The sequence below is a fragment of the Cydia pomonella genome, chromosome 11, assembly GCF_033807575.1.
Source record: "Cydia pomonella isolate Wapato2018A chromosome 11, ilCydPomo1, whole genome shotgun sequence".
NCBI classification, from domain to species: Eukaryota; Metazoa; Arthropoda; class Insecta; order Lepidoptera; family Tortricidae; genus Cydia; species Cydia pomonella.
In genome coordinates, this window is record NC_084713.1 from 8,731,011 (window position 1) to 8,749,541 (window position 18,531).

General features: G+C 35.4%; 1 protein-coding gene across 1 annotated transcript; it reads left to right on the forward strand.

The window, feature by feature from the left end:
- Positions 1–743: 743 nt before the first annotated feature.
- Positions 744–17,788, forward strand: LOC133522779 (organic cation transporter protein-like). Its single transcript, XM_061858230.1, has 7 exons — positions 744–1,112; positions 9,946–10,300; positions 10,587–10,994; positions 11,116–11,251; positions 15,442–15,770; positions 15,877–16,284; positions 16,893–17,788. Exons 1-7 carry the CDS (start codon positions 1,082–1,084, stop codon positions 17,599–17,601), a joined length of 2,376 nt encoding a protein of 791 aa, XP_061714214.1. The 5' UTR covers positions 744–1,081; the 3' UTR covers positions 17,602–17,788.
- The last annotated feature ends 743 nt before the right edge of the window (positions 17,789–18,531 follow it).

Genomic DNA, 18,531 nt, shown 5'->3' on the forward strand with positions numbered 1-18,531 from the left:
CCTTGTTCAAGTCTTCCTTGTTAAGTTATTATTAGCTTTAAATTACACAGACGCTTTCTCAAGCGTCAAACCAGGAAACATCCGGCTCGAAGGACCAGGAAGACACAATTTTGCTTTGAATGTAATGTTAAATGTAACATGCAGACTAAAGCAAGTTGGAGAAGCAAAACTTTGATGGTTTTGAAATTAAATAAAAATACTAAATGAAAATAGGTAAAGCAAATATTGCTTCTTAAAAATGTAAATAAAAATGTTTCTTTTCTCAGAGCAGCGCGAACAAGCGTACTTTGCTGCGAAAAAACAGTGAGCAGAAGTGTAGTCGGAATAAGGTACGATGGACAAAGCCGATGAAGACAAATCATACACTCTATCAGAGATGTACTGATCCTCGGTCTTGTGGAGACGACCGGAGAAAGACGGTCGGGATAAAGGTTTTCCTTTTACTTATCTATCTTTGAACTCTCCCATTCACCGACCTTTAGTTGATAGCCAGATCAAATGTTACAGTAATACTGTACTATGAAATTATAATCAGTCAATCACATTAGTAACAAGGTTCGAAATGACCCATAAATCAATTTGACCATATCTGTCGCTACGCTGCATACTTGATTTGTGCAAAAAAATTTAAGCCTTAAATATGTACTTTTATATAGCATTATAGCTGCCCGTATTGCCAACATGCCAATCGTTAACGCTCCGTAGCGAACAAAACGCAACTGTCACTGTCGCACTAATATAGAAGAGTGCTAGCTCTCTAGATATTGTATACGCTACACTACGAAGCGTTAACGATTGGCTTGTTGGCTACGCGGGCACAGATGGTGTACGAGGGGCACTCGTGTATTTGTGTCTGGTCATGCCGCAGTTGATATCGTGACAGTGGTGTGATAGGTCGTTGATAACCAGCATCTCTTGCGAGCGTATAGTTGTGTGCTATGCGAATACGCCGTCGACTCGGCGCGGGCGCCGCTCAAAGCCAGTTCTACTGCAACCTCCGGCGGCTCGCCTGTATGACACGTTAACCATACGACAATCCAGTGTTTATATTGTGCATGTTGACTTAAATAACCGATTCACAATGGATAGACAGGAGCCCATCACAGAAAACGGTACGTAAGGTGAGGGAGAAAGTTGCGCGCGAGGTAATGACCCCGATATTGCAAATTGCAATCTTATAGATAAACCTTGGAAAGTTCGCATTAACGTTAGTGAAGGTTCCAGTTCCAGCTGTAGGCTTTTGTCTTTTGATAAAAGTTAAGTACGTGCTAGTATTATTAATTTGGTGCGGTATTCATTCTTTATTATCGTTAACTACGTTTGTTCCTGCATTTTTATTACTGTATTGTAAATGATTTAATCAAAAGACCTTAATAGTACTCGTACCTCAATAATAGGCAATGGAATACATAGGTATATAACATTTTTTTAAATACTTAAATAATTTCAGTGAGTTATTTTTGTGTCAAATACTACACATGTAAAATTTAAAAAAAGGATATTTTTGTCATTGGCCGAGCGTTACCGAAGGTCTCCGTTTTAGCTTGGGCAAAAATGGTTTCGTATGTCCGGATGTTCTCCTCTACATGTCGCACCGATTTTCAAATTCTCGTGAAATTTTATGAGCAGTTTCGATGATTAAGTACTTAAATAGTTTTTTGTCTATACAGTTTAAGAACCATACCTACATTTATTGAGTTTTAAGCTTTGCTTGCGAGGTCTACAGCTGACAGAGCTACTAGTAGGTATAGACATTAATCATAATTAATATTAATAATAATTAATATTTTGCACTTATAGCTTATAAATCTTGTAATAAATAATACTTTTTGGTTTTCCCTTTCTCCTTATAATATTGTTAACATTTACAGTAAAATTAGTGTTATAACTTATAAAGCTTGATGAAAGTAATAATTAACTAATGACCGTTTGTTTGCGGTTTTTGCAACATCTAACCACGGTGCACGTTGGAATTCGTAGCCACAGTCGCAGTTGATGCCCCAACCTCGTGACGAGTCATGGTCGTCACGGATAAAAGCACCTTATATACTTCTTTGTGATTAATTACTGATTATTTCTTATTGTATCAGAATTATATTAATCAATCAAAAACTGGTTCGTGTATGAAGGTTTCAGTGTGTCGTGCGCCAAAACTCATAAAAGTAGAAAACGCGACTATTCAACCAAAAGAGACTTTACTTTTTAAAGTCTAGATGAAATGTGCTAATGAATACGAGGTAAGAAGAACCTAAAAAAAAAGATAAAAATCGGTCAAGTTCGTGTTGGACCACGCATAAGGAAGGGTTTCGCAGTTGTAGATCACTAGTGGTCTTGGGTTCGAATTCAGGAATGACAAATTTTTTATATGTATGTATATATTTAAGAGGCTGTCAATACCTAAAGCGCGCACACTGTCTATTTGTATCGGAGTAAATGAGATAGCACTGTCGCATGTTACTGGGCCTGGGCAAGGGAATAATAAGAAAAATATTTAAATAAAAAAAAGTGGATTATTAGTGTAATATTTTACTCAACCACGGTTTAGATATAAATGTTTGAAATTGTGATTTTAATTGCAGACCCATAAGTCAAAACAATAAAGACATAAAACCGTTTAATTGTGATTTTAAGACCAATCTTTGCAATTATTTTCTATCGAGCCGATTTCGTTCAATCGTGTATCGAGTACAACCACGGTCTTTGAAATATAATTACTCGTAATATGAACATATATTTTTCTTACTTGACTAAAACAAATAGTCTTTCTTAAAAAACTGTTTAAGTTACATCAATTTCAAGGACATTGGGTGTTGACAGCCTCTTAAGTAAGTACCATATAAATAATTATCTCGCTTAATTATTTGAATGTAACAGCAAGTTCAGTAATTTTTGATGATTCATAACAATATTTTCAAACAGGTGGCACTAGTAAGTAGGTATGCGATTCTCCTAGTCTTACAAAAAGGAATCTTGGATTGTGATATTTCTATCATTATTTCAAACATAACAGATTTTAATTGTATGACAATACGTATTGAAATACTTTTTTACCATTTATCATCAAAATTATCCTATTTTTTTTTGGACCCTGCCGTATCGTAAATTGAGATTAATTTCTTTTGTTTGAGAAAACAACAAAACTATAAGATATGCTACTTTATTTGGTTTATATTGATCAAAACGTTGGCATAATATTTTTGACTTTCGGAGCGATTATTTCCAAAAGAGTTCAAACACTGAATCAAAACACGCTCTCAGGAACGTTCATGTTTTAATATAATAGTTACATGTTTGGAGTGCCCCCCGCTAAAAATACATTTTTATAAATTTTAACTCCTAAGCTAAGTAGCGGCTCGCAAAATACACCTACGTTCTAAATTTTATTAAAATATGTCTTGCCGAGAAAAATGGCTGTGACATACCTAGTATACCTACGGACTGACGGACAGACATGACGAAACTATAAGGGTTCCATTTTTGCCATTTTGGCTACGGAACCTTAAAAATGGAACAGTGGTTGGAAGAATAGCTTCAACATTATATCAACAACAAGCCCAAGCTCCAAGTTTATTTCATGGTTCATCACAGAATCCTGTATAAGGGGGATCAAAGTAGATAAGCCGGGGAATCGAGTTTTATGAGCGGCTTGCCATTGGTAGAGAATTTTTAGTACGCTTCGTTAGTCGATTTCCATTTTGGGTGCATTTCTTCTTTTTCTTCAGACTTCTTTTTTTTTCTACTTGGTTGCTTAGTGCAAATTGTAAGTACAATATGAAAGAAAGAAAATTAGGACTGACATCAACGTTAATTATTAAGCATCTATTAGCTAGGTACCTACTACTCACTTATAAAGTTATAACATATATATCATGGCTAATTGGCTAGTGACCTTTTTTGATACACTTATCGAAGCGCAATTCGATTTATCTCTTCACTGGAACTGTAATACCGCTACACCACACCGGGGCTGTATTTATTTATTTTGATTTGTAACTGAATTGATTTGTAAGTAAGAACTTTTTTATTTCGGTCTAATAACACTTGTGTCGCACTAATTGTTCACAACTAATCGATGAAGTTGGTGTGATAAACGAATTTCTCATTAAAACGGGCACAAGAAACGGGGTCAATATGTAAATAGGTAAATATCACGTTAGGTTCGAAAGTACGAGTATGTACACTAATAATAATCATAAATTACTAATTATTACACGAAATGTCTACCCTTCCTGTATAAGTAGATATGTCGATTCGTGGAGGGGCGTTCAAATAAGGAATTAGTTTTAATCTAACTAATTCTTGTTACAAAACTTATCTATTCAAGGTGGTTTCAAACAATCTACTATTTACACTTTTTTATATACGCTTTTTATTGTTGGACCTTATTATATTAGCTGAGATTATGTTTATGAAAAATAACCGAGCACTTGCCTACTGCGTAAATTTTAAATCCACATAGATTGCCTTTCGACGTCAGTACTTAAGTAGCAAAATTGGTCGCGTGACCGGTAATAAATAGTCAGCAAACTGAAGTGGCTTATCACTGGTTGTTAGGTATATATTTACAAAGCGACAGGGGTATGTCGCTGCTCCAGCTAAGCAGGAACCGGCCTATTTAGACCTACTAATTTCATGTTCGCGAAATTAGCTCTTATATTTGCTGTTTTACATTAAAATACTTATTTCGAAGTTCATCGAGGTCACAAATTTTAGGTAAACAAGCCGAATTATCCTCCTAAATGTTTTCCACTTTTGCTTTCTTGGAGGGTTGCCAAAAGAAACAAGTAAATCAAGCACGAAGTACCCAAATCACATGACATCAAAAAAGTGATTTAATTTTAAACATTTAACACAGAGTTATTGACACAATGAAAAACTTGGTGTATGTATGGAGACCAAACATTTTGAGTGCGGGACTTCAATCGTTGTACATATCTCAGCATATTATTAGAATGTAAGAAGAGTAATTTCAACGTTTTTAAAAATTTATTCCCGAAAAGGGTTAAAAAGGGGTTGATAATCTGTATGAGGTTTAAAATGTAACTTAAGCTGGGAACTTGAAACTTCGTAAATTGGTATTTCATTAAAATAGAAGAAAACGATTTTAAGCGTTTTTGAAAATTCTTCCCCTAAGGTAGTGAAAAAGGGGTTGAAAATTTGTATGGGGTTCAAACATTTTTTTGGGGGTTCAAACAAACATTGGAGTGCGGGACTTGAAACTTTGTATATGGGCATATTATTAGAACAAAAATTATTTCAGCGTTTTTAGGGTTCCGTAGCCAAATGGCATAAAACGGAACCCTTATAGTTTCGCCATGTCCGTCTGTCTGTCTGTCTGTCTGTCTGTCTGTCTGTCCGAGGCTTTGCTCCGTGGTCGTTAGTGCTAGAAAGCTGAAAATTAACATGAATATATAAATCAATAAAGCCGACAAAGTCGTTCAATAAAATATAAAAATTTAATTTTTTTTAGGGTACCTCCCCTACACGTAAAGTGGGGGTGAATTTTTTTTTTCGCTTCAACCCTAGAGTGTGGGGTATCGTTGGAAAGGTCTTTCAAAACTAATAGGGGTTTTCAAGAAACATTTTTTGATAAAGTGAATATATTCGGAGATAATTACTCCGAAAGAAAAAAAAAATGTGTCCCCCCCTCTAACTTTTGAACCATAGGTCCAAAAAATATGAAAAAAATCGTGGAAGTAGAGCTTAAGAAAGACATTAAATGAAAACTATAGCGGACATGATCAGTTTAGCTGTTTTTGAGTTATCGCAAAAAGTTTTCCCTTCATAGTAAAAAGACTTACTTTAATTAGGTACTGATTATGCAAATTTGCCTATTTGTTTAACTCGGGTGAAAGGTACCGTTTCATCCCTTGGTTAAAAATTTACTATACTTTAAGCTCCAGTTTAGCTTATTGTGACGGAAGAGTAACTACGGAACCCTACACTGAGCGTGGCCCGACATGCTCTTGGCCGTTTTTATTTATAGATTCTTCTCTTAAAAGGGTTAAATAGGGGTTGAATGTTTGAATCCATTACAAATGCTATAGAACTTCATAGATAAACATAATGTAAGATTTAAAAAAGTTATTTTAACGTTCTTGATAATTCAACCCCTTTTTTTCAAAACCTATAAACCTAGTATATATTATGCTGAAGCGATCGACATCAAAATCTAAGTGATTTGTTAAGATTTAGTTAGTGGAAATGTGTTCTCCCGAAATGGACTATCATAGAAAAACGTACCGTTATTTCGCTATGGATCGCAAAGCTATTCGTTCCTCTACATTATTTACAAATTAAACTAAAATTAGTAAAATTCTTTCCTCTTAGATAATAATTTACAGTTTCGTTACATTACATGTTGCGTTACATGGTACACTATTGACGTTTTATTATATGAAATGTAATTGCTTATAAATGTGTCTACAAATTAGAACTACCCAAACTTGCAAAACAATTAAGAGTAAATCGAGGTGATACGTCAAATTTTTGCATATGTGAGTCTAATAGTGACCGGGAATCGACTCACAAAATAAACATCAGTGATAGGTTGGTACCGATGTACCGAGGCTTGAATTGTGTTTTCTTAACGCTTACGAAATATTAGTGTCATGAGGGCCTACCGCTAACATGGAAAAATCGAAAATCTATATTCTCTCTTGCATTTTCGAGCGTCAGGTCAGGCCCTCCGGACAGGTGTGCACGGAGAAGAAACCAACACGTAGATGCCATTTCGGTAATTTAATTAAGTGTAAAAGGTCACTATTTACTACATTATCACTACAGGGAAGGGCATATATCACTTTGGACAAAACCTTCAACTTAAACTATTTGCTCTTGAACAATCAGCAAGACTGAATACGGGGCTAGTTCGTGACTTTTGGTACATCCAGAGTAGGAACAGTAGATCTAAAATAATAGCACTAAGTATTTCACTGAATGTGTAGTAAGTGTTGACAGTCCGACGTCCAACCCATGTCCGATAGTTTATCGACTGTTTGCTATATGTTTAAATTAAAGCTTAAATATATATTTCCTATTAAGCTGCAAACATTGTGGTAGTATCAAGAAACAAGAAATTGTTATATAACTTCATTTTAGAACATTATAATTATATTCTTGTAACTAAAAATTCAGGATTTTCAACACAGAACTTGGAATTCATATAGATCTCAATTCTTGTGTAGGCGAAGACAACAACTACGCATTATCTTAATTTTATATTGAACTTGGCTCCCATTTCACATTTATGTTTTTGATGGGATATCATTACTTTTTGTACAGAAATTATGATAGTGATAATAATGTTTTTTTTTTTTTGTAAAATTACTCTATTTTCTACGTTTACGCTGAATAGTTTTCTTTTTGTGTTATTTTCTATATTTTCTTGTACCTTCGAAATATTAGGATGAATTGCCTATTCACTATCTGCAAATTTTCTTACACGTTCTCGATTTATATTTAATGTGGCCAAGTCGGGACGGTATAATGTGCGTAGACGGTTGTATTACATTATAGAGCTTTCTTGTGCCTTGATTTGACTTGGATCTAGATTAATAAGATGTACTCCGTCTAAGGTTTTACATCTAGAGAGTGCAACGTAAAGCCTGCCCTTTGCTAAATATTGAGGAGCCTATATCAAGAAGAGCGCTGTCAAGACTAAGCGGTCTTGTGATTTGCGATTTGTGGATGGTAATAGCATATACTAAGCATATAGGTAATTGTTCCCGATGAACGTATGCATTACTTAATATCTGAAACTTAATCTTGACATGTTCCAATTCGTACATTAAATTATGATTACATTTGATTGTAATTATTTTACGTGCGTTATTGTTGCTGTTGACGTCCCAATGTATTTTTGATATTTTTCCAATGGATCCTTTTGCCAGCCCCTTACTGACATTTATGTTTCTTCGAAACATTACACGTACACCTATTTTTATTGTGATAACATTTTCTAAGCCAGCGGTAAATGATGAATGATCCTCGTTCTTTTTCAGTACTTCCTTGGCTCGTGTTTTTAAATACAGTGGACAGTCTATTTCGTCTGTGGAATTTAATTTAATTTCTAGTTATTCCAATCTTGCCAATATTCCATTATTAAACTGATTACACATATTTTTAGTGGGAAATAAGCAAACAGTATTATCGGGCAACAGTTTAAAATAAATTATAATTTCCTTAAGCAGGTCGTTGTGGTTTGTAGCGGTCAACTTAAGGAGTCGTTAAGACAAAGCACACCTTGTTATTACACCCATTCTTACTCGATCCAACATTTCACCGAAAAGTTGGTCGTTTTTTTACTTCATGTTTATTGTCAATTCGTCATAAGAAAATAGTTCTTTCCATAGATTTGGAACGCTAAGGGAACCTTAACATTTAAGTAAGTGCATCAGTCAACTTGTCAGTTGGAGTAGATCGCCAAACAACACTTCTTTTTTCAATCTAATTTTTAATAATTTTCTGTTTTCAGACTTTTTCCCTATGTTCACCTTATAGCCTACCTTGTTGCCAAATATCAAGTTTCTAGGTCATCTGGAAGTGGGTTAGGTTTTTAACCTATATAAATAACAATTTTTTTTTCAATCGAATTTCTTTTTTTCTGTTTTCAGATTTTTCTCCTTATGTCCTCCTAATAGCCTACCTTGTTGCCAAATATCAAGTTTCTAGGTCATCTGGAAGTAGGTTAGGTTTTTGACCTATAAAAATATATGATTTTTTCAATCGAATTTTATTTTTTTTTCTGTTTTTAGATTTTTTCCCCTATGTACACCTAATATCCTACCTTGATGCCAAATTTCAAGTTTCTAGGTAATCTGGAAGTGGGTTAGGTTTTGTTCTATATCAATAAATGATTTTTTTTCATCAAATATTCAATAATTTTCTGTTTTCAGATTTTTCCTCCTATGTACTCCTAATAGCCTACCTTTTTGCCAAATATCAAGTTTCTAGGTCATCTGGAAGTGGGTTAGGTTTTTTACCTATATCAATATGTATATGATTTTTTTAATCGAATTTTCAATAATTTTCTGTTTTTAGATTTTTTTCTCTATGTACACCTAATAACCTACCTTGATGCCAAATTTCAAGTTTCTAGGTACTCTGGTAGTGGGTTAGGTTTTGTTCTATATCAATATATGATTTTTTTTCAATCGAATTTTCAATAATTTTCAGTTTTCAGATTTTTTCACCTATGTACACATAATAGCCTACTTTGGTTCCAAATTTCAAGTCACCTGGAAGTGGGTTAGGTTTTTGATCTATAAGTCAGGCAGTCACAAAAATGCCGGTTTTTAAACATTAATTTATCAATAACTGTTTGAGCTATGTTTATGAAATTTTGTATTTTAGACAAGCTAAGGGGTTTGAATAACTGTGCCAAATTTCATGTGTGTAGGTTTAATAGGTTTCAAGTTGTGAAGGGGTCAAAAGTAGCTTGAAATGGTTCGTGTAATATTACACACGGTTGCGTCGCCAGTTCCTTTTTTTTGAACTTGGCTGGACACGCTACCGCGTGTCTAGATGTACGCTTAGTTTTTATTGATCGAAGTATCTACCAAGAGAGTTTATGCTAACAGTATATTATGCCTAAAGTTATTATGCAGAATATAATGAATACTTTTAAGAATATGCTAAAGATAAGGGAACCGACAATACGACGTTGCACTTGTGGTCTATAAAAATCAAATCAGAATTTAAATCGATTTAACCGATACCTATATTAAAACATCTAAACAAACGAACTTTCTCATTTCTGTATATACGGTCGAGGAAATTAATTCTTTAGCAATCGGCGGTTCAAGTAAAATTTGGTTGATCATACTTTTGCTAAGAGGTGTCCAACGTAAAGCGTAAACTGCAAAAAAAACAATTTCCTCGTCCGTACATAGTACCTAAGATATGTTGTTTTTGTCATCTATTACCCTATTTTTTTTTGTTCAGGGGCCAAGCTGCAAGAAAAACCTCCTCAGACCGATTTAATTCAACGAATAACAGGCTCATTCGGAAGATATCAACTGTTGCTATGTCTCCTTATATTCTTGACAAAGTTTCCCGTCGCCTTCCACCAAATGGCGATTTTGTTTCTGGCTCCGAAACTCAGCTACACATGCCCAGACACCGGAGAGGAAACGTGTCCTTGCCCCAATCCAGAATACGACACATCAATTTTTAGCCGGAGCATAATAATGGAGTGGGACTTGATATGTGAAAGGAAATGGTTGACTAGTTTTACACAGACGCTATTTCAATTGGGCACGCTGCTGGGCAGTGTACTGTTTGGAATGGCATCCGACAGGTGACATTGAACTTGTTAATTGTAAAATATGTACATACATTCAATGTTTCTACAAGTAGTACCTACTTAAATACAAGGCTATATGACGTGAACAAAAACATTGCTTACTCTATATTTTTTTAAAGTTGGTTTTATAAATTGGTAACAATATAAATAACTGTGCCAATGCAATCATCGTTAAAAAATATTTATCAAATTAGATTTTGCCCCACTTGCGTTGCGGTCGCAGATAACACGTGAATCGTGGCTTTAATACCTGCACCTACTTACTTTTTTACGTTTTTAGGTTCGGGAGAAAGTATCCTTTGCTGATAGCAGTCGTGATACAAGTAACCATGGGAATATCAGCCGCATTTGTCCCCGGCTACTGGGAATTCACATTCCTCCGATTCTTAGTGGGCATGTCCGTCGGAGGTACCATGGTCACTGGATTCGTCATAGTCATGGAATTCGTGGGCACTCAGTACCGTGATGTTATTTCGGCATTGTATCAAGTACCCTTCAATATGGGCCACATGCTGTTACCGGTATTCGGATATTTCTGCAGGGATTACTCGAACTTTCAGCTGGCGATCTCGATACCAGCAGTAGTACTATTGTCGTACTTTTTCCTAGTACCTGAAACTCCACGCTGGTTGATAGCGGTTAAGAGAACTGAAGAAGCCGTCAAGATTTTAGAATCTGTAGCAAAAGTGTAAGTAATAAGATAAGATATGAAACTGGATAACGCAAATGTACACATTTGTTACAAAATACTACTTACTTTAAGATAACTGTCAGCGTCATCATGATTGAACGCATTCTTTTCCTTTCAGAAATAAGCGCCCAACAGAAGCCATACGAACTGACATTGAAAATTACCAAGCTGCACTCCAAAAATCGCAACTCAAAAAGGGGAATATTGTAGACCTCTTTCGAACTCCGAATATCAGAAAAAACATCTTGGCTATGGCGTTTAATTGGCTGACATGCAGCTATTGCTTCTACGGTGTGTCGCAGTACGTGGGGCAACTCAGTGGAAATGCCTTCATCAACGTCGCAGCCAGTGCCAGTGTAACTCTCCTTGGATCGCTCTGTTCCATACCACTTATGAAAGTTATGGGAAGAAAAACCATAGTGATTATCTTTAATTTCATTTGCGCGTTTTGCCTGCTCATTCTGGCCGTGCTACCAGAAGGCCCGGGTACTGTAGTCTGCGCAAGTGTCGGAGTAGTTTCTAGCTTTGTAGTTTTCGTTGTTGTGTACTTGTACTGCACGGAACTGTTTCCTACGGTGGTGCGGAATGCTGCGCTGGGTTTTTCATCGATGATGGCGCGCGTGGGATCTATGATCGCTCCGTTCGTGATCGCGTCGAGCAGCTTGGGCACGTGGGTGCCGCCCGTGTTATTTGCTGTCTTGCCCCTCATAGCGGGCTTTGTCGCCTTCTTACTTCCTGAAACCAAAGGCTGTGAATTAATGGTGACTATAGAAGAAGGCGAACAATTTGGAAAGAAAACGGATTGTAAAAAATAGATATTTGCTCTCATTAGATAGTGTTCTTTCATTAGATTAACTTTTATTATTTTAAGTTACATAGGTAAATGTAAACATAATTATTATTATGTTACCTAGTAGTAAATATTATATAATTTATTTACAGTAAAATGATTTTGTCGGAAGAAGAGATCTTGTATTTATCTTAGATATCTCCGTACAAATATGATGACATGGATTACACTGATAACCTTTGCTGATAACTTATAAAACTATATACCGACCCTGATAACTAATACTAGAGAAGCAAAAGCAAAAAAAAAAAAACATTAAAAATATATATTAAGGATGCATAAAAATATCTACCTACATCTAAATCTAAAGAAAGGCCATTTTAACTGTTATGTGTTCAAAATTAACGTTTCCTGCTCTATTTATGAAATGATGGGCGCGTTACATGAATTTATTTATTTTAATTATTTGGGGCGTCAACAGCAATACACACAATTAATTATACTATAACAAACCCAATAAAAAATCTCGATGAAAAGAATACTTACCTACCTAAACTATAATACTTACTAGGTAAACAATTAAACATACATGTAATACGACACATATTATATTGATAAATTATCATAATACTTAGTTGGGAAAATTTACAACTATGTAATTTAGGTATGAGATAATTCGAAGGTGTTGCAAACTATGTTAGAAATGGTTGGAGAGGTTGGTGCTGGTAGACATTATAGGCAACTTGAAATGTTTTCAGGTATTATTTAAAATATTAAAAATATATCTTCAAAATGATCAGATATCCAGATCATTTTGGAGGGTCTTTCTACCTGGCAAGTGTAGTATAGTCTTAGACTACTTATTATGTTAATACACTTCAAGTGTGAATATTTACTTGAAGCGAGATATTAGACACGATACGTGGCGTCGCAAATGCGACATAAGTACCTATTAAATGTTATTTTCATAGCCTGCACCACCTTGTCTACGCGCAACGCTCGCGAAATTATGTTTTCTTTCAATTTCAATAACAACAATGTCTAATGAATGTGTCATACAGATGTTCCCCACATATCTAGACAACAGTTTTTTTATTTTTTTATTTCAATAGGTGTTTATTGTTATTTCCACTCAGAATCACGAGCTCTTTCGATCCTAACAGATGAAAAACCGGCCAAGAGCATTTCGGGCCATGCTCAGTGGGCGCATTGTTTTTTCTTTGGGAGCGATTATTTCCGAAAATATTCACTTTAACAAAAAATCGTTGTCGGCGACTCCTATTTATTGAATAATTATACGTTATATATTGCACAAAAGAAACCGTAATGTAAATACAAAATCGAACGTATGTCATTTAACGGCTTATTCGTTTGAAAGACCTATCCAACGACACCCCTTACTATAGGGTTTTTTCGGGATCGGGATTCAACGCGATGAATTCACTAGAGAAAATCCTCAAGATTACTAATTATTTGTTTTTGGAAACCGTGTTGTGAATAAGTTACTATCAGTTTTGTGACGAAAATTAATCATTACATTTCAATAAAAACTGGTTTTTGTGTTCATTTATATAAGCTACATTACAATGTAAAAAAAGCGGCCAAGTGCGAGTCGGGCTCGCCCATAAAGGGTTGCGTACCATTTATGACGTATAAAAAAAAAACTACTTACCAGATCTCGTTCAAACGAATTTTCGGTGGAAGTTTGCATGGTAATATATTTTTTTAGTTTTATCATTCTCTTATTTTAAAAGTTACAGGGGGGGGGAGAGACATTTTACAACTTAGGAAGTGTCTCTCGCGCAAACTATTCAGTTCAGAAAAAATGATATTAGAAACCTCAATATAATTTTTAAAGACCTATCCATATATACCCCACACGTATGGGTTTCATGAAAAAAAAAAAATTGAGTTTCAGTTCAAGTATGGGGAACCTTTAAAATGTATTGTTTTTTTTTTCTATTTTTGTGTGAAAATCTTAATGCGGTTCATAGACTACATCTACTTACCAAGTTTGAACAGTATAGTTCTTATAGTTTCAGAAAAAAGTGGCTGTGACATAAACGGACAGACAGACGGACATGACGAATCCATAAGGGTTCCGTTTTTTGCCATTTGGCTACGGAACCCTAAAAAGGCAAAAAGTTCATTCCCATAAAGAGTTACCCCCTTATTCATAAACGTCTACTAAAGTTGACAAGCTGCTAATAATCGTTTGTCCCTTTCCATAATACCAATACGTCGGAAAGGAACAAACGATTATTAGCGGCTTGTCAACTTTAGTAAACGTTTATGAATAAGGGGGTTAATGCTTGATTTTCGTTACAAAACTGCCAGCGATTAACTTTGCTTAACTACTCGCTAATTAGGTACACTAATATTTCTGAAAACTCCCATTAACATCCCCGCCGGGCTAACCTTACGTATGAAAAGCCGACACATTATGATTAATTAAATACGACTACGGTTGCTTTGTTGCGTTGCAATACAACGTGTTTTAAACAATATGGCGATACATGTTTATTGTATTGTTAATTGAAGCAGGTATTTGAATCGCTTTTCATGAATTTTACACCTGACAAAAATATGAGTACCTATAGGTAAGCTGATTACTTTAGCTTAAGCAGATTATTCTCGTCGCCAGACGGGCAGATGTTGATAAGACGATTCATTTAACTAACATGAGTTAGGAGGGAGGAGATTTATTTTACTTACTGTACTTACTCATAATAATACCCACATGTTTTACAGCAATGAAAACAAGTGTTATAGTGTTATTAGGTACGTATGAAAGGTGCTTGTTCATAAGCAGGAACTAAGTAAAGAAACAATGTTCCGTCTTTGAAATCACTACAAGTATCTAAGTAACAATACATATGAGTTAAGTACACCGCGGGCGCATTACAGTGGCCAACCAGCAAAGTAGATAAGTATAGTTTTCGTAATAATATAGATAGTGAATGATTTCCCATTCTTACACGCAACCGCATTGTTCTTATTCACGTTCTAAATGTTGTAATTGACATTATGCCAGTTCCTATTGTAGGTAAACAAATCGTTTACCGACGGACGAATTGTGTAACCTCTTTCACTTTTTAACCTAATTAGAATTCGCCGATATGTTTTTTTTTGTGTCGTTATCATGGAGCTCCGTTATTTTTATTTATTTATTTGAAAAACTGATTTCTCATTACCTAGTTCTAAGTTGGTTTTCATGAATAAAATAATGTTACTTTTGCTACACAGGTATACGTATTCATCATATTATAGGTACTTTTTTGAAAACTAATTCGGAAGAATTATTCGGGCAGCGGTGCATTAATTGTTACTTTTATTGGAGTATTAGGTCCATTTGAATTAGAAGGTACCTCCTAACGACTATAAGGTACCTCCTCGTATGTTGTAAGATAAGGAAGAAAAATACTTTGCACACCTAGCTAACGTTTCCTTCTAGAAATGTTATATTATATTTCGTTACGTATAGAAATTTTAGGTGTTAGTTTTTTTACGCTGGTAAGTACTGTGACGATTTATATTCGCTTACTAAAATCAAAGCCCACCTGATTTTTAATTTGGCGTTGTATTACCTAAATCTTATATATGTCTAATTTTCCAAATGATTTTTTTAGGTTCCAATATTAAATATTTCTGTAGAAATCAGACATAATGGTGCTAGTAAACGATATTATTGGGACGTTCAGAAAGTACCAGTGGTGGATATGTTTTATAATATATGTTAACAAGTTTGGCATTGCATGGCATCAGATGGCAATCATATTCCTGGCTCCTCCCGTGGCATATCGGTGTCCGGAAAATACCACCTGTTGTGAAGATCCCATCTACGACACCTCGACCTTTAAGAACACAATTGTAATGGAATGGAATCTTATCTGTGAGAACTCTTGGTTGAAGGACTTTACTCAAACACTGTTCCAATTTGGTGTTCTAGTGGGAAGTTTATTGTTCGGTATGGCATCTGATAGGTTAGTGTGTCGTTTAAATTCATAAACACGAATAGTGCCTGCGCTGATCTAGTTTATGATAGGTACAATAAACTTTGAGAAACAATTAGTTTTTTTTTTGTCACAGGTATGGACGAAAAAAAGCCATGATTTCCTCTGTAGTCCTGGAAGTGTTTATGGGTGTGATAGCATCATTCGTCCCTGACTATTGGAGTTTCACTATAATTCGGATGATCCTTGGGTTCTCTATAGGAGGAGTAATGGTAGTCGGATTCGTCATAATTATGGAATTCGTCGGAAATGAGAAACGAGCGGTTGTATCAGCACTTTACCAAGTTCCATTTACACTTGGCCATATTCTTTTAGCAGCTTTTGGTTATTACTTGCGTGATTACACGCATTTTCAGCTGGCAATATCATTAGCAAATGTATATCTATTACTTTATATATGCCTATTACCGGAAACACCTAGATGGTTAATGGCCAAGAATAAGACGGACGAAGCCGTCATATTATTGACGTGCGTTGCTAAGATGTAAGTTCAACTATTAGTATTTATTACCTAGTGATATTGTAATTTTAAGGCCTTGCTATAACGCTGCCACTTAGGCAGACAGCTTGGGGTTGACAAATCGGAAGACAAAAGTAACTGAAGGGATTTGAATATTTCAAATGTCGGAATTTCCGAGTTTATGTCGGGAGCAATAAAGACGCATCCTTCGGGGAGATTTTTATATTTGATCGTCAGTCAATCGAATAATAGGAGAATTCTAACCATTCGGCAACATTAGGTATAGTAGCACGCGCCGTTTTAGTTAACAATAGACAAATGATAAGCCGTTGGGGGCCAGCTACAAATCTAACTACTATAGCTATATGATAGCCCTGGCACCTGTTGTCACTTTCTCGAGTCCAGTAGGCCTCCAGGAAAGCGATATTCGTAAGCATTATTAGATATTTTAACTGTGCTACAAATTACAAACCTACGAGTATCATAATCATGAACCTATTTTATTGTATGGAGAAGGTAACTAAGTCCATAGCTAATATGTAGGCAAAACAACTTTAAGAACCATGGTAATATGCATCTTCTACTTGTTGTCCGTACCGAAGTTCCTTATAGTTTTCAAAATTTGTTTTCAGTAATAACATGCCAACAGAAGACATTAAAGATAAGGTGGAAATGTACGAATTGGAACACAGAACAAACTTGCCGAAAAGGGGGTCTACAATTGACCTCTTTCGTACACCAAATCTGCGAAGGAATATTCTGGTAATGTCGTTCGCCTGGTTTACCTGCAGTTATTGCTTTTACGGCATCGCTCAGTACATCAGCCAGCTTACTAAAGACATTTTTGTGAATGTGGCCCTCAGTGGATTTTTCTGTCTCATCAGCTGTTTTCTTGCGATTCCAATGATGCGATATATGAAGCGGAGGACAATTGTAGTGATAAGTAACGCCATAAGCGGTATTAGTTTACTACTTCTGGCCGGTATACCCCAGGGCATAATTAGCGTGGTGCTTGCTTGCATCGGAGTTCTCTTTAGCTTTGTTGTTTTTATTGTGGTCTATTTGTACTGTACAGAGATGTTTCCGACTGTTGTGCGTAACGCTGCGCTCGGTATTTCGTCGATGATGGCTCGGCTCGGTGCAATGATTGCGCCGTTTGTGTGTAACCTTAGAATGTTTGACAAGTGGGCTGCTCCCGTAGCGTTCGGGGTGCTGCCACTGGTAGCTGCGGTGCTTTGCCTTTTACTGCCAGAAACTAAAAACTGCGAGTTACTCACAACTATAGAAGAAGGTGAAGCACTGGGCACGTCACAGCGGCCTAGGCCTGCAGATGAAATATAATAATGATTATATAAAATTGTTCTAGATCAACATTAAGTCATTGTACTAATTATACATCGTTTTATTTATTTATTAAAATATAAAATTGGGAATGTTAGGTTAAAAAATATTATTTAAACTTATTTATCTCAAACATTTGCCTTTGTGGAATCTTCAATAAATTATGTATTACCTCGTATACCGTAAACCGAAAGTAGTTTTATTACGAGTTATGTCGAGTAAGCACCATATAGGTACCTACCTATTTCCCTCATAGCATAGCTGCCATGAACTCATAGAGAAGTAAACCTAAGACTAGGCATAGTAGTTAGCCATAGAGGGTAGGTACATTATATTATTACGTCTAGTATACAACATAGGCAACAATAAACGCATGAATCAAAACAGTCAGACACACATAATTACTTTCTCAAGATTTCCGTTCCCAAGATTTCATTACGATTGGTTAAGTTCTGGAGGAGGAAAATGTCGAGAACAATACCATAATTTATGAGATGTATTTTTTGGAGTCGCCCGTTGTTGAATAATATTAACGATACGAGCTGGTAAGTTACAATTTTATCTAGGCACTTAAAAAACTGACTATATCAGTTGATCCTGAAAGTGCCAACACGATCTATCACCAGTCTAAAATTCCAAATCCTCTTTTGATAATGCCTCAGACATCCATGAGAGTTTTGGTAGTCGTAAACAATATTTACATAAGTGAGTAGAATGGAATACCTAAATTAATTATTTCCAATTAATACATCCATATCTAACTTTCCTCTACCAATCTTCACACATGTATATATATTGTGAAGTATCCTAACTAATATAAACGCTAAAATAATTTTGGCCGCCTAAATCGATGAAATCTACGTCTGTGCGATTGTTTTTATTCACAATAGCATCTGACAAAGTATTAATCGGGAGGAGATGGCTGAAAAA

What these genes read in the sequence shown, in the direction of transcription:
- LOC133522779 (XM_061858230.1), top strand. Translation starts at nt 1,082, where the DNA reads ATGGATAGACAGGAGCCCATCACAGAAAACG. An exon ending in GGAGCCCATCACAGAAAACG is followed by an intron (nt 1,113 to 9,945) that starts GTACGTAAGGTG and finishes TTTTTTGTTCAG; the next exon opens with GGGCCAAGCTGCAAGAAAAA. An exon ending in TTCGGTATGGCATCTGATAG is followed by an intron (nt 15,771 to 15,876) that starts GTTAGTGTGTCG and finishes TTTTTGTCACAG; the next exon opens with GTATGGACGAAAAAAAGCCA.